The sequence below is a fragment of the Macadamia integrifolia genome, chromosome 14, assembly GCF_013358625.1.
Source record: "Macadamia integrifolia cultivar HAES 741 chromosome 14, SCU_Mint_v3, whole genome shotgun sequence".
In the NCBI taxonomy this organism is placed as follows: domain Eukaryota; kingdom Viridiplantae; phylum Streptophyta; class Magnoliopsida; order Proteales; family Proteaceae; genus Macadamia; species Macadamia integrifolia.
Genome location: NC_056570.1, coordinates 25,498,950 through 25,512,582, shown reverse-complemented (window position 1 = coordinate 25,512,582; position 13,633 = coordinate 25,498,950). Strand labels below are relative to the sequence as shown.

Below are 13,633 nucleotides of genomic sequence, written 5' to 3'. Positions count from 1 at the left end.
TATCCAATTTCTTTGGGGCAAATTTTTATCTCTTCCCCTCTGACTTTTTAAAATACCCAAATGACCCCTAAATGGCCTATTTTATTTTTACCGTCTTAACTTCATGTTTAATGCTCGTATGTAAGTTTAACATGTACATTGACATTCTCAATCGTATGATTCACATTCTATAAAATTTCTCACTGAAATAATAGATTAATTAAAACATCAAATTATTTTGGAATTTAAGTTTCAAACTATGGTCATATTAGTCTTTTAAAAAAGGTTTTTTTGAAGTCCAAAGTAGTCTTTTTGAAATTCATCTTTCCCCCTCAAAATGTCTCTTCCACTTTTACTATTTTGTCTTTAGCACTCAGGAAGTTGTAAATGAGTTAAAGACAACTCACAAAAGTTTAGTCCCACATTGTTAAGGGTGCAAACCCTTTGGAGAGGCACTTTCCCTTGTCATGTGTGTGTGTGGGAGGGGGGGTTCCTAGGGTGCTTTTGAATGGCGGGCCGGATCGAGATTGGGTACGGGTATGGGTACCTATACAGATATACTCATTCGTATATAGGTGCTTACATTCCATATATACAAAATACAGTTTTGGTTGATTGCTTGAACAAATAAGGTTTCTGTTTACTTACAAATTATCACAGTACATAGTTAAACTAAATTAATATGTAGATAAAAAATGTGCAATAAAATTGATTAATCTACGTCAAATACCATACCATATTAGATTGAGGGTGGCCATGTAGACGTTAAAACGAAATATAAGCATTAAAGAGTTAGCATAGTAATAAAATCATGTCACGCATAGTTTTATTTCATTTTATTTTGGGTAAGAGTCATACATAGTCTGATCATTCAAACTCCCAAAATTATAGTGCTTTTTCCCGGTAAGTCGTACATAGTTAGATCATGTAAACTCCCAAAATTAGTATAAGACGAACAGAAAACATAACACCCCAATGAGAAGGGATGGGGATGGAAGGAAGCTGATTAGAAACGAGCTTTTCGCTTTCGAGCAGTATACTTTGAATCATGGGGAACAGCATCCCCTTTCCTCCTCTTCTGCTCCTTTTTGTTGAGAACCCATTGTCTCCCTTTTACTTTCTTTGTTGGTTTCAGTTTTTTTCTTGGCCGATGCCTTTCTGAAATGCAGACCTGATATCCAGACAGAAGGCAAAAGTTAATGCCTAGAAACATGGAATGCAGATGTTCCTACTTTAGGAAGTCCATTCAATCTACTTCAACAAAATATTGAGAAATTGACAAGAACCTTGCCATATTTTTAATATATCTAATTGTACTCCATGTTTGCTTGGCTTCCATTTCTAATATAATTTTGGTCATCCATCAAAAAAGTATAAGCCCGTATTTAATATTTAATCAGATGATGTCAGTTATTCATCAACAAGCACCATCTCTTTGAAGAAATGTTAACTCATGGAAACAAAGCATAATAAAATACAAAATGCAGGGAAAACTTCTCAATGAAAACTTACTGTTTGATTTTCTTCATCCTCACTATCTTCATCAGAGCAACTCTCTCCACCTTCACCTTTCCCACTTGGAAGAGCCGTGCTTACAGAGGGTGGACCACAAGAAAGGACAAGGTATTCCTTTCTGCTCTTAGAACTGTTTTGAACATAATTATCCTAAGGTTAGTTAAACTGTATAAAATGGCTGGAGGAAGTTGAGTCACACATATCAACATTTTGAGCACAGTATTCCGTGCAGTTTCAGTACAGAACTCTAGCAAAATGGTTGCAAATCAAAAAAGATTTTTAATGACAACTTCACTAAGGCTAGGAAAATAGCTCAGAAACATAGATACATTTTTTGGTGGGGAGAACATTGTTAAGAGAAAGGAAAATGAGGGATGTTAACACCAAACTCTTTAATCCACCCATACCAATAGACACATAAACTGGGGTGGAATCTATCATTCCACCAGCCCCACCTAGAACATAGCCAATATTCTAAACCGAAATGTGCCAAAGTCCTATGTATTGGTATGCCATATTCTGGCCATCTTTGTAAACCACAGGAGTACACATAATGAAGCCAAAAGATCAATTCAATACCAGCCTAACAAATATCTAGCATACCTGTGGGGGAAGTCAACCACCACACCACCCGCAAACCCAGCACGCATAGCGAAACCCAGGATCAACTCTCGTTGGGCAACATTTTCAGGATACACTTGTAATACTGCTCTTGCTCCCCTTGAAAGGCATCTATACAATGATCCAAAGAAAGCCCTGTGCAGATATCAAACAAAATTCAATAACACAGCAATGCAACACATCTTGATAAAAATAATTTGTGTAACAGTCAAGACATATAAAAATAACTTGCGTAACCGTGAGACATACTTTAATCTTAATTTCGGATTGTGAGACTTCTTATCTGCATTGCATAGCCACTGCTTGTAAGAAAACCATGAAGGATATCAAACTCAATGAGTAAGAAATAAAGCAAAAAAATCTTCTTATATAACTTACTATTAGGAACAACTATATTACATCTTCAATTCCCAATGACAAAAGCAAACACTTGGAACTTCTAGATTGGCATTGATTTATAATAGGAGGTTGTATATGCTTATGGTGTTCTGTGAGTTTTACAAGGATTAGAAAGAGAGCAGAATATTACTATTACAGGTCAAAGGCTCTGAATAAGGAGTGCTAGGGAGCAAGGCCAGAGGCTCATGGGGATTAGCTGCATGAAACCAGCTCCATTCTTCCACTCGGAAATGAATGATGGAGTGTGACTGGTGAAAAGTCTGGCTGATTCCATACTTCTCTTCAGAATCATTCTTCTTCTTCTCAGGTTTGTTTTCTTAACCCTTTCTTTCATCCCTCTTCCTTTCTTCTTGTTTCTGGATCTGGGCAGTTCCATTTTTCTGGGTTGAAATCTCAGTTTGCTTATGAGGTTCATATCCTCTCTGTTAGTTATCAATTAGCTCTGAAACTTGGTATATAATGTTGGAATTATTCTCCCTTATATTCTGACTTTACTTACCAGTTTCTTCTTCAGATTATAGGTTGTTTATATAACCTGCCCTGTTTTCTGGATTTTTCTGCAAGTACTCCATCACAACATCCAAACCTCCATTAAAATAATATTTTTTGAGATAAATTTATCTACCAGGTTTGATCCATTTGAAAGATCTGCTTTTTTTTTGTGTGGCAGGATAGAAAAACAAAAAAAAAGTTTGATAAGTATTTTGGGGGGTTGGAATTACAGTTTTGTGGAAACTTACTAATGTTAAGCATCAATACAGCAACAGCAAATTTTCTTCTTCTTGAGGGAGTACCAAGTATGGTCTTCAGAATGTACACAATTTTTTAGTATGTTCCTCCACATAAAAAAAAGAGCGACAGTGCAAAAGGCTCCTGCTACTGCAGGGTCTGGGAAGGGCAAATGTACGCAGCCTTACCCCCTGCTGTGCAGGAGAGGCTGTTTCTAAGTTTCGAACCTGTGACCAACAGGTTGCAATAGTGCAACTTAACCATTGCGCCAAAAGCTCGCCCCTACAAGAGAATTTAAAGGGAATAATACAGGGTCAGGTTTCCTTAGATCCAAAGGATGGGTGTATTTACATTTAGGAAAGGTGGAAAAGCATAATTGAAGTTAGTTTAGTGTACTTAGCCATCGTGGTGCTCACCTTTATTTATAATCCAATAAGTAGAGTCTTCGTAGGAAACCTACTAAGACTCAAACCACCTAATTACAATCTAATAAGGAAACCAAAAACAACTCTAACTCAGACTCAACTCATAGCATGATGGGGACACTCCCCCTATCATGAACACTCCTTATAACAATGGGAAAACCTGGCCATCAATTGTCAGCTTGGTTGTCCATCACTCCCACTTTTCTTCTTTTTTTTCCTTCAGGTCTCGAGACTTCAAAGGAATCAAATGATTAGACTTACAAGTTCTCCTCACTTTCACATTAAAAACGAAAATCCTTCAAGCTTCTTGACAGATCTTTTTAGTGGCTTCTTATCCTTCTTAATAGATATTTCAGCACAAGCCTCAATAAATTCCTTTCGGTTCTTAACCAATCCTTGCATCAGTTAATTTTCCCACAGAATACAATATGGTCATTATAACCACATCAGAAAGCCAACAAATTCATTATAAATCAAGAAAAAGCTTGGAAACTCATCAGGCGAGGCATGTATTAACATTTCACTTCAGGCCTGTATTAAGTTGTGCTCGCTGAAGCAAACAGTTCAGTGTTTTGTGAGCAAGGTATATAAGTAAAATGAAAATTAACGCATCTTATATGAAGCCCATTGAACTTGCAAATTAAAGGAAATAAAGTGGAGGACTAACCTGAACAGCTGAGATACTAATTGCACCATCAATAACACCAGGTCGTAGTCCTAAACCCTGCAACATACTCAAGCATAAATCATGCTGCTGTGTCCAACTCCTAATAATTTATCAGTAGATGCTTCAGAAAATTGTCTTCTAAGAAGAATTGCAAGTGTTCCAGACAATCACTATGAATGAAATTAAAAAAATAATAATAATAATAAAATAAAATAAAATAAAAATAATAATAATAATAATAAAGAAAGAAGAAAGAAGGAACAATTACTGCAGGTCTTGGGCTAATCATTTTGGTTTTCAAGTTGTAATGGAACAATAATACAACCCCATATTTATATACAGGATTAATGTTAAGTTTAAGTCTAATTCAGTTTTGCTAGTGCCACTAATTCAAATTTCCTAGTGCCACTAATCAAATCTCCTGGTGCCATGAAGATTTCTATTTTGGGTCTAGATTTAGAACACTTTTCCTCTGTTCTAAGTACGAATTAGAGGTCTGGTTAAGCCTATAAACAAATTGTAATGGCCAGAAGCAGCCCAAAATTTAGAATTTGAGTAAGAATTCTTATTGTTGAGTTAAGAGTGATACCGAATATATAGTCATCCACCTTCTTTCCCTATTTATTTTAGATCCAACACTGATTGTTGGTTTTTAAATCTGACATTGAAATCAGAACCCTTTTCCGTGTCTTGATTTCTTCAGTGGCTTTAATATTTTTAGTATAAGTTCCCATACCTGCAGCCATGGTTTTAAGTATCTCCGATACCGATACGATACCCTCCGATACGTATCTTAAATTTAGTCGCCCGATACGATACACTCCGATACGATACATTAAATTTTTTAAATCATTTCGTATCGATATATATCCTACAATACATACCGATATGCATCAATACACCACTAATACACATCGATACGATACGACATGCCTCGATACGACTCTATGAAAAATATAAAATTGAGGTAAAATGTATGTTTCAGTATGTATTGGTACGTATCGGTATGTATCGGTATATCAGCACGTATCGGTGAGTATCGATATATATGTCGGTACGTATCGGTGAGTATCGATACGTATCGGCACTACGGTCATATAATGGCCAATATGGGTAATTTTTCAAAAAAAAAATGATTTTTTGAAGGGTTTTTGTTCCAAAGTTGCTGTCAACCATATTTCTCTCTAACTAAAGTGGAAATCAAGGTTGGGAACAAGGATTTTACATTTATGGGACAACTACAGACCTTGAATTCTTAGTACGATACACTCAATTTAGTGTTTATGCATAATACATGTTATCAATAGCTTTTTTTTAACAAATTCTTTATGCAAAAGTGTTTAAAAAAATGTTTCTTATCCATTTATGTGTGTATCTTTAGCGTATCTTAGTGTATCTCCGATACGATACGATACCCTCCAATACGTATCTTAATTTTGGCCGATCGATACGGCGACCGATACCGATACTTTAATCCTTGCCTGCAGCATTTCATTCACCTTTCCCACATCAAAGAAATAGTAAAAAAAAAAAAAGAAAAATTGATTCTTACTAGTTTATAAGACTCATGGGAATGGAGTAACTATGGCCTAATGCATACACCATATCGAATTTTAGTTGGATGAACTAACTAAAATTACAAAACAATGGACAAATGCAACTTAAAACAGATAAACGTCAAAACAATTGTCGAACAGAAAATATACCTGACCCATGTCACCAAGCAAAAGATCTCCTTCCACTTCTCGCTCCAATGCAACATCTGGAATTGGAAAACAGTTTGAAAGGCAATATCAAGAAAAAGAAAAAACATTTAAAGGAAACAATTGAATTTAAGCTAAACCAACAGTTAAAATTATAAGATACCAAGCATTGACTGTGAAATATCTAAGCCAATCCATTGATGACCACTCTCAGACAGTGTCTCCCCACTTAGTCCTGATCCACAACCTGAAAAGTATAAAAATAAAATACATTCAAATTAGCACGGTAAGTTGCATCCACTCTTCTGTCAACAATCATGATTTGTCCAACAAAAAAGAGCCAAAAACAAAGTCTTGAGTTCATGGCTAGCCATGGTGGATGCCCAACACCAATTTCAGAGGGGGGAAAAAAATAAACAGAAGTATAGGGAAGAGGGTAAAGAAATTAAACAGACACGCTCATAAAAGATTTGAGTCTAAGCCCACATAAAGCTTAATTTTCTCAAGCCTAACACTTGTTCAAGCTTGTAGTACTCAACTGTAGCTTTACAATTATCAAACACTGCACAGTTACTCAACATGCCCTCTTTTCTTCACAGTGAAGTTTGAACAATCAAAAAAGGCCTATGAGCTATAACAAACAATTTCTGAAAACCATTTCCAACAAATCAATAGGACAAGTGTCTTCCTCAAGTTTTCAAAAGGGCAATAAAACATGAACAGACAGGAAGGTAATCAATTACCTATATCAAGCAGAAGTCTAGGCACACCATCATCAGGCAAAGCAAGCAGCTCCAGCGCTCTCTCTGAAAGTTTTGCCTTTTAATAATTTCAAAAGGAAAAAAGAGTTCAAAATTCATCATTTTATCATACAAATTTCTGAAAGAAAAATAAATAAAGAAGCACAATGAGAAGATCACCTGAATTTCCATTATACGGGAAGAAGACGTATACTTGCGAGCCTCAGAACCATTGTAGAATATCTCGGGAGGCGCTTGTAACTCGGGTCTCGACGACATCCCTTCTGATTTTCTATTAGAAAACCCTAAAACAGAATTCAAGAAGGCCGTCGAAGCTCAAAATAAGAACTGATTCAAACGAAAGAGAAGAACACCGGTAGAAAGCTAAACTACCAAAACCTTGCTTTCTAGGGTTTTACGAGAGACCTCTTTCCAGACATCTCGAAATGGACCGGTTCGACCGGTTTTTATACCAGTGTTGAAGAGACCGGGTTCAGCCATTTCCTTTTATGGAGTGTGACTATGTGAGACCCAGAGCCATGGTTTTTTGGTGTTCTTGTGGGGATGGTTCCAGTTAGCCATGTGGCAAAATAAATTATTAAAATAATCATAGATTAACATGGGATTATATACACAGAAGATTATATCATACACATGACAGGCGATATCTCAATCCAAAATTTAGCACGTACTTAATTCACACATTTTCTAAGCATTCATTGATTAGAATTCCCACATCACTTTTTCTACGTGGCGAAAAAAATTATTAACTTATACTTTCTGACATGACCATGCTAGAATATGTTTCCCATTTTTAAAGTAACAAATTTTGGGATTAAAGTGTACTATTATTTTTGGGGATTGGGTCCTTGTCTGGGGCGTAAGCATACACTGGCACTTCCCTATATGGCTATATCTGTTTCTTTCCTCCCACAATAGGATAGGTATGTCATTTTATAGTAGGAAAGGGAGACAGATGGGAAAGAGAGGCACTAGCATCTGCTATCCACTATTCCACTGTATGCAGCTTGGCATTTTTGGCCCCATCTTTTTAATTATTATTTTAAGAGTAACGCAAGATAAAAATTAGGGAAAAGAATTCTATGAGAGCACGGCTTAAGTAATTGCTCTCTCTCTCTGTGAAAAGACATCTATGCCTCATGTTTTGGGAAAGAGAGAATGACATATACTCATATAGGCAGGCGGCAGGCCCCTCTCCTGGATTAAGAATTACTTCCCTAAAAATTGTTATGGCCCTCTCCTCTGCTATTGTGCGTGAAGCCTTAGCTCTCTGTATGGTTATGAACTGGTAGATACACAATGTTGAGCTTGAAGATATCAGACATCACTTCCCTAAAAATTGTTATGGCCCTCTCCTCTGCTATTGTGGGTGAAGCCTTCGCTCTCTGGATGGTTATGAACTGGTAGATACACAATGTTGAGCTTCAGGATATCAGACTAAAAAATGTTTTAGCCCATTCTATTTCTAAATCGTTTTCTTGCGGATCTACTTGATAGGGCAAAATGTTTTAATCCAATCTATTTCTGTATCGTTTTCTTGCCGATCTACTTAACATTCATCAACTTTTGCTTGCTAGGGCTTAATAAATTGCCATGGAGGTCTCGGGTTCGAGACTCTAGCCCCCACCCCCTTGTTTCCTCACAATCCTTAATACAAAAAAACTGCATTAGAAAGACAACTATACATCTCCAAAAACAGAGATAGAGAGCTCCATGGCCACATACAGCAAGACGATCCAACGACCAGCTTCTGCAACTCCCTAGAGTCACACCAAATTTCCACTTTTAAAGGAGCAGTAAGAAAATTTCATTGAAAACAGCTTAATTTAGCTCTCAACTGTACACTTCAATAGTCAAAGGGAATACAAGAAAGGGACTCTCATAGTTTCCCTGATTATATCCTTTTGGGTTAGTAATGATCAGGCAAAGGTAACAGTAAAAAACGAAAAATAATGCACTGCTAATGAACAGCTTTAACCCACCAATGACAAGGCTCCACCCTCATCCCAAAAAATCCAGGTATCCAAGTAGGCATATATATGTATGTATTCTCCAAAGAAAAACTTCTCGTGTGACATTCTTCAGCACATTCCCTATCTACTAGGAAGCACACAGGCATCAACATGTTCTAACAGAAATCCATACAGTTTCTTTTTCAAGTTTTCTGTTCTCTCATTAACTTCGATGTCATCACCAACTGCATCTTCCAACCATTGATTTACCCTTTTAAGCTGCCCAAGGAGAACTGTGATCCCATCATCTCCTTCCCCTCGTTTTAATCCAAAACCACTGCTCAATGAATCCTCCAGGTATTTTAAGAACCAACCACGAGATAACAAGAGCAGCTGCTTTGCTAGAGATGCTGTCTCCTTCAAGCCACTTCCTTGTGACCATTTCCCCTTCTCAACATTTGTCTTCTTTGCTCCAGGAACCACAACCCTCCTTCTAGAAGGAACCTTCTTGGTGCTCAAATCAGAGAAGCTTCCCTGAATTTTGGGGCTTTGTTTGTTCTGAGGTGAAGGGCTCTTCTGTTTGACATCTTTAGTTGGGGCAGAGTTAGAATTTTCCAAGACAATATAATAACGTTTCTCGTTTTGTGGAGTTTCTTTTCTATCCTGCTTGACAAACACAGAGAATTTGGAAAGATCGGTATCCAAAGCAGCCTGGACCCATGATGTAGCATCCACAGCCTTAACAGTAGTTGAGTTTTTGCAGGCTTCTGTTACTGCAAGCTGTCCACCACTAGAACTGGTTTTCCCTTCTGGTGATTTCGTTGCCAGTAAGGCATGAACAACAGTTGATGCCTGCTGAATGTTCTGATGGAGGTCCAGAAATCGTTCAACTAATAGCCCTGGAGAATCTTGCAGGTTGGGTTCACACAGTTCTGAAAACATGCTGGGGAGGGGATGAGTTTATAAGCAAAAGAACAATAACAACAACATACATGATAACAAATATGATAAATATCAACTTCAGAAAACACATGCATATAAAAGACAAGGGCTTTCCTCCAGTATGAAGCAGCATATAGAATAGGCTAGGGCATTGCAATCACCATCTCCTTTTATCGTCGCTTGGAATTATCCAAGGAAAACATCCATTTTGGGTGGGGGGGGTGGGGGTGGGGTGGGGGCGGGCGGGGCGGGGTGGGGGCGGGGGCGGGGGCAGGGAGGTGGTGACATGCACATTTGATATTGAAAGGAAAGAGACCTGAGATAAATGTATGATGCACAATTTATAACGCAAGTTGTGAATAATTCACTATTCAAACAATTCTTTAGTCATTTCTACTAACCCTAAATTTCTCACTAACTCACATTTAGCCAAAGAAAATAAATTATCTTAAGAAGAAAAATGTGTTATATTTTAGTGCAACCTTCAAAATACAGTCATTAACATCCTGTGTTATGAGTGCACATATTCAATGCAATTTTCCTCCTAGATTTCAAAACAAGCAACATGAACAATGAAATGCATATAATAGGTTAGCTAGGTGGCAATAAAACAAAAATAACAAGCCATGATAAATAAATATAAGAAAGAGAGTGTCCATAAGAAATAACCCCCACCAAAAAAAAAAAAAATATATATATATATAACTTCACTTGAACAAAACAAACCACTGTAGTGAGTGAATCATGGTTCCATATTCAAGTCAAATTTGATAATTTTAAACTATCACAAACAGACAGTTTCATTCTATATGATCTAAAAAATGATTGCATTTTGCTTCTTATTGATGATTTAGTAATGACTCCGTAAGACCAATCCCCTCCCCCACAATAAAGAAGGGTGTACCCAGTGCACGAGGATCCTGCATGTGCGAGTTCCGGGGAGCAAGGACTACGCAGCCTTACCACGAGAATGTCGAGAGGCTGTTTCAACCGCTTGACCACCAGGTCGCAACATTCGTACCTTTACCATTGGAACCCCCCCCCCCCAATACACACAGCAAAAAAAGAATAAGCCATCAATGAACAATAAATGAATTTTTTTGAGTGCCATCAGCAATTATGACCATATAGTGTGACTCAAACTGAACTTGAGTTTGACTCTCAAGGTAACACTAGTGCGACTCCAATCAAGGATTAATGGTCCTAATGAAACTTCAACTACCCATAATACTAGGCAGCATGATGAAGTAGATCCTTGACATTTTCATTCAAACAGATATCAAATCATTTGAAACATAAAAATGGAGTTGACAAAGAAAAAATTCAATAAAATAAAGAGACCATACCTCATGCATCGGATGACACATTCCACAGCCGAGGCTTCTTGTAATGCATCTGCTGCAGCAACAAATGCAGCATTTCTACAACGCAAAGTATCCTAAAAAAATCACCAATTACAAGGAAATTTTATGGGTTGGTGATGAAATGCTCTGAAACTTCATATAAACATGTTCTATTGCATACCTTTCCAAGAGAATGCATGCCAGATGGCAGTGACTCCCACAAAATGTCTTGATCAGACAAACTTTTAGAGCTAACAGGAACCTTAATAAGACTGGATGGACTATTTCCCTCCTTAGACTTGAGGTCTCTTTTTAATGGTCCCCTTGGTATTTTCAATGTCAATCTATTATATTCATCTGGTGGTGGTGAGTTATTCAAACTTCGATGCTTCAAAACTGATTTGCTACTAGAAGAAGCCTTCTTATCAGAAAGGACCTGCAGGTCAATGTTAAAAATTGATCAGTAACTTCAGGCAAACAAAATAAATTAACACACAAGAAGAGTTGCCGCCTTTTCTTTTCACAACATTTATATCTTTGGAAATGCCTTAAATAACTCAAGAGCCAAAAATTCCAGCAGAACAACAATTCCCCGGTCCACCTTTAGGATCTTTTCTTAAGGTGTGAAATGCAAACACTAGCTGGATTAAGCTGGCTATCTGGGCAGAATTTAAAACTGTGTTCATTGGTCTTTACATTTATAGGAATTTAAAGTTTTCTTATTAATTTCAAATGTTCTTATTACTTTTTTTTGGTAAAAAAAATTGTTCTTATTACAAAGTGTTAGTTTCAATTTTATACTCAGAATTTTCCAAACGATAGATGAAGATATGCAATTTAAATTTTCCTAATTGATAGCTGGTAAGAAGAAAAAAATTTCAAATCCCAAACCCTCCCCCTCCCCCGGGGAAAACCTGAAATAGAAAACAGAGGAAGGGGAAAAGATCAAAGCAAAGAATCCATGAGATAAACAGAATTCAAATAAAGGGGGGGGGGGGATTAATAGAAGGAAAAAACCCAATGCAACCACCAAATTGATCCGAACAAGAAGGAATATTTGGGATTGAAGGGGCAGGAAGAACGAACAAGAATGTTACTCACAGAAGCTGTATCCGAGAAACTAGTGGAGTCCTTGGGTTTGAGATTCGACAGGGAACGTACGCCGTTGGCATTCTTGGATCCAGGGCTCTGGTCCCATCCCCTACGCATCGAATCCAAGCTGAGTCTCGCCAACTCCAGGTCCTCCACCTTCGCATTACTCCCCAACGAATCTTGTCTCGACTTGGAGTTGTATCCAACTTCTGACGACCTCCTCACCTTCGTCTTCTTCAATCCATCTTTCTTGGCGGAGTTCCTTACTTTCTCCGCACTCTGAGACCTCGCCGAGAAATCAACATTTGGGGATTTCCTTACTTTGTCCGCACTCTGAGACCTCGCCGAGAAATCAACATTTGGGGATTTCCTTACTTTTTCCGAACCCTGAAACCCCGCCGAGAAATCAACATTGGCTCGAATCGATAACAAGTCGCTGGAGACCAATTCAGTTGGGTTACCAACGCAAGGCCGTCTCTTGGGAACAGGCTTAACACCACGAAGCACATGAACAGGGGAGGCCGGGTCGAGTCTAGAGACATAAAGAAACTGACCCAGTTGGATCTTGTCGCTGAAGATCAAATCCAAGTCTTCATCGGAAATAGAAACGTAAGCTGAATGCAAAGAATCAGAGACCTTCAGGAAGAACCCTGTACTCTTCCAGGGATCATCGCCGGATGCAAGAGCAGGGATAATCTCTAGCACCTGCAAAAGGGCGGAACGGTGCTCACCGGTGACCTTGGCATTTCTATCACTGGCGTGTTGGAGTAGCTTCAAAAGAACGCCTGGAGTGAGAGACGCCATGAGAGACGTACCTGGGTTGTTGTTGTTCGGTTGCTCTGCAACAACAACAACAACATCAACATCGCTTGCAGAAGGGTTCTCTGTTTCAGAATCTCTTTATATATATATTGAGAGGGAAGGGAAGAAGAGAGATCACGTGACAAGGGCTCTTGGGTAAACGAGGATTATACCATTTAAGGGAAGAAGAAAAGATTTAAAAAGGTCGGGAGCCTTGGGGCTTTCCGCTTCGTAATGGAGAATTTGAAATTCGAGACTCGATTCCGTTTATTTCATCGGATTGGATTATTGGAATTGGGGTCTCTTGGGATATCCATTCTCGGCTATTGGATATCAGCTTTCGGAGGTTTCAGATCTCAGAAGGAGAGAGAAAGGGAAGAGAGAGAGAGAGAGAGAGAGAGAGAGAGAGAGATGATTGCTGCAATTCCCAAAGTTGAGGATTTGCCGAACTAAAGGTTTCATGAAGACAGCAATTCAGACCGGTAAATGCCTCGTGAAATCGACCTATATTCATTGCATCTTATAATATTTAATTAATTAATTTATTAATCACAAACAGAATTTAATTAAGAACAAACATGAAAAGAAAACATAATAAAACAAATTTATGATGAGATAGTAATTGGTTAGATGTCTTTTTCTCTATTTAATTTCAAATATTTTTTAATCTCTATTTATTTTTAAGAGATTCTTAATAGTATTAA

General features: G+C 37.8%; 2 protein-coding genes across 2 annotated transcripts; both read right to left on the bottom strand.

Annotated features, from left to right (window-relative positions):
- Nucleotides 1-777: 777 nt before the first annotated feature.
- Nucleotides 778-7,191, bottom strand: LOC122061040 (18S rRNA (guanine-N(7))-methyltransferase RID2-like). The gene is made up of 9 exons (XM_042624208.1): nt 6,959-7,191; nt 6,782-6,857; nt 6,202-6,285; nt 6,042-6,097; nt 4,336-4,392; nt 2,365-2,414; nt 2,098-2,250; nt 1,492-1,624; nt 778-1,150 (listed from the first exon to the last, which is right to left on the bottom strand). The coding sequence occupies exons 1-9, from the start codon at nt 7,055-7,057 to the stop codon at nt 986-988; spliced, it is 873 nt and encodes a 290-aa protein (XP_042480142.1). The 5' UTR covers nt 7,058-7,191; the 3' UTR covers nt 778-985.
- A 1,391-nt stretch (nt 7,192-8,582) lies between these two features.
- LOC122060944 lies at nt 8,583-13,401 on the bottom strand. The gene is made up of 5 exons (XM_042624058.1): nt 13,103-13,401; nt 12,138-12,967; nt 11,218-11,472; nt 11,040-11,131; nt 8,583-9,694 (listed from the first exon to the last, which is right to left on the bottom strand). The coding sequence occupies exons 2-5, from the start codon at nt 12,930-12,932 to the stop codon at nt 8,893-8,895; spliced, it is 1,944 nt and encodes a 647-aa protein (XP_042479992.1). The 5' UTR covers nt 12,933-12,967; nt 13,103-13,401; the 3' UTR covers nt 8,583-8,892.
- Between the last annotated feature and the right edge of the window lie 232 nt (nt 13,402-13,633).

What these genes read in the sequence shown, in the direction of transcription:
- LOC122061040 (XM_042624208.1), bottom strand. Translation starts at nt 7,057, where the DNA reads ATGTCGTCGAGACCCGAGTTACAAGCGCCTCCCGAGATATTCTACAAT. An exon ending in AATCCGAAATTAAGATTAAA is followed by an intron (nt 2,251 to 2,364) that starts GTATGTCTCACG and finishes ATATCTGCACAG; the next exon opens with GGCTTTCTTTGGATCATTGT. An exon ending in AGGATGAAGAAAATCAAACA is followed by an intron (nt 1,151 to 1,491) that starts GTAAGTTTTCAT and finishes TCTGGATATCAG; the next exon opens with GTCTGCATTTCAGAAAGGCA.
- LOC122060944 (XM_042624058.1), bottom strand. Translation starts at nt 12,932, where the DNA reads ATGGCGTCTCTCACTCCAGGCGTTCTTTTGAAGCTACTCCAACACGCC. An exon ending in GTTTCTCGGATACAGCTTCT is followed by an intron (nt 11,473 to 12,137) that starts GTGAGTAACATT and finishes ATTGACCTGCAG; the next exon opens with GTCCTTTCTGATAAGAAGGC. An exon ending in GCATGCATTCTCTTGGAAAG is followed by an intron (nt 11,132 to 11,217) that starts GTATGCAATAGA and finishes TGATTTTTTTAG; the next exon opens with GATACTTTGCGTTGTAGAAA.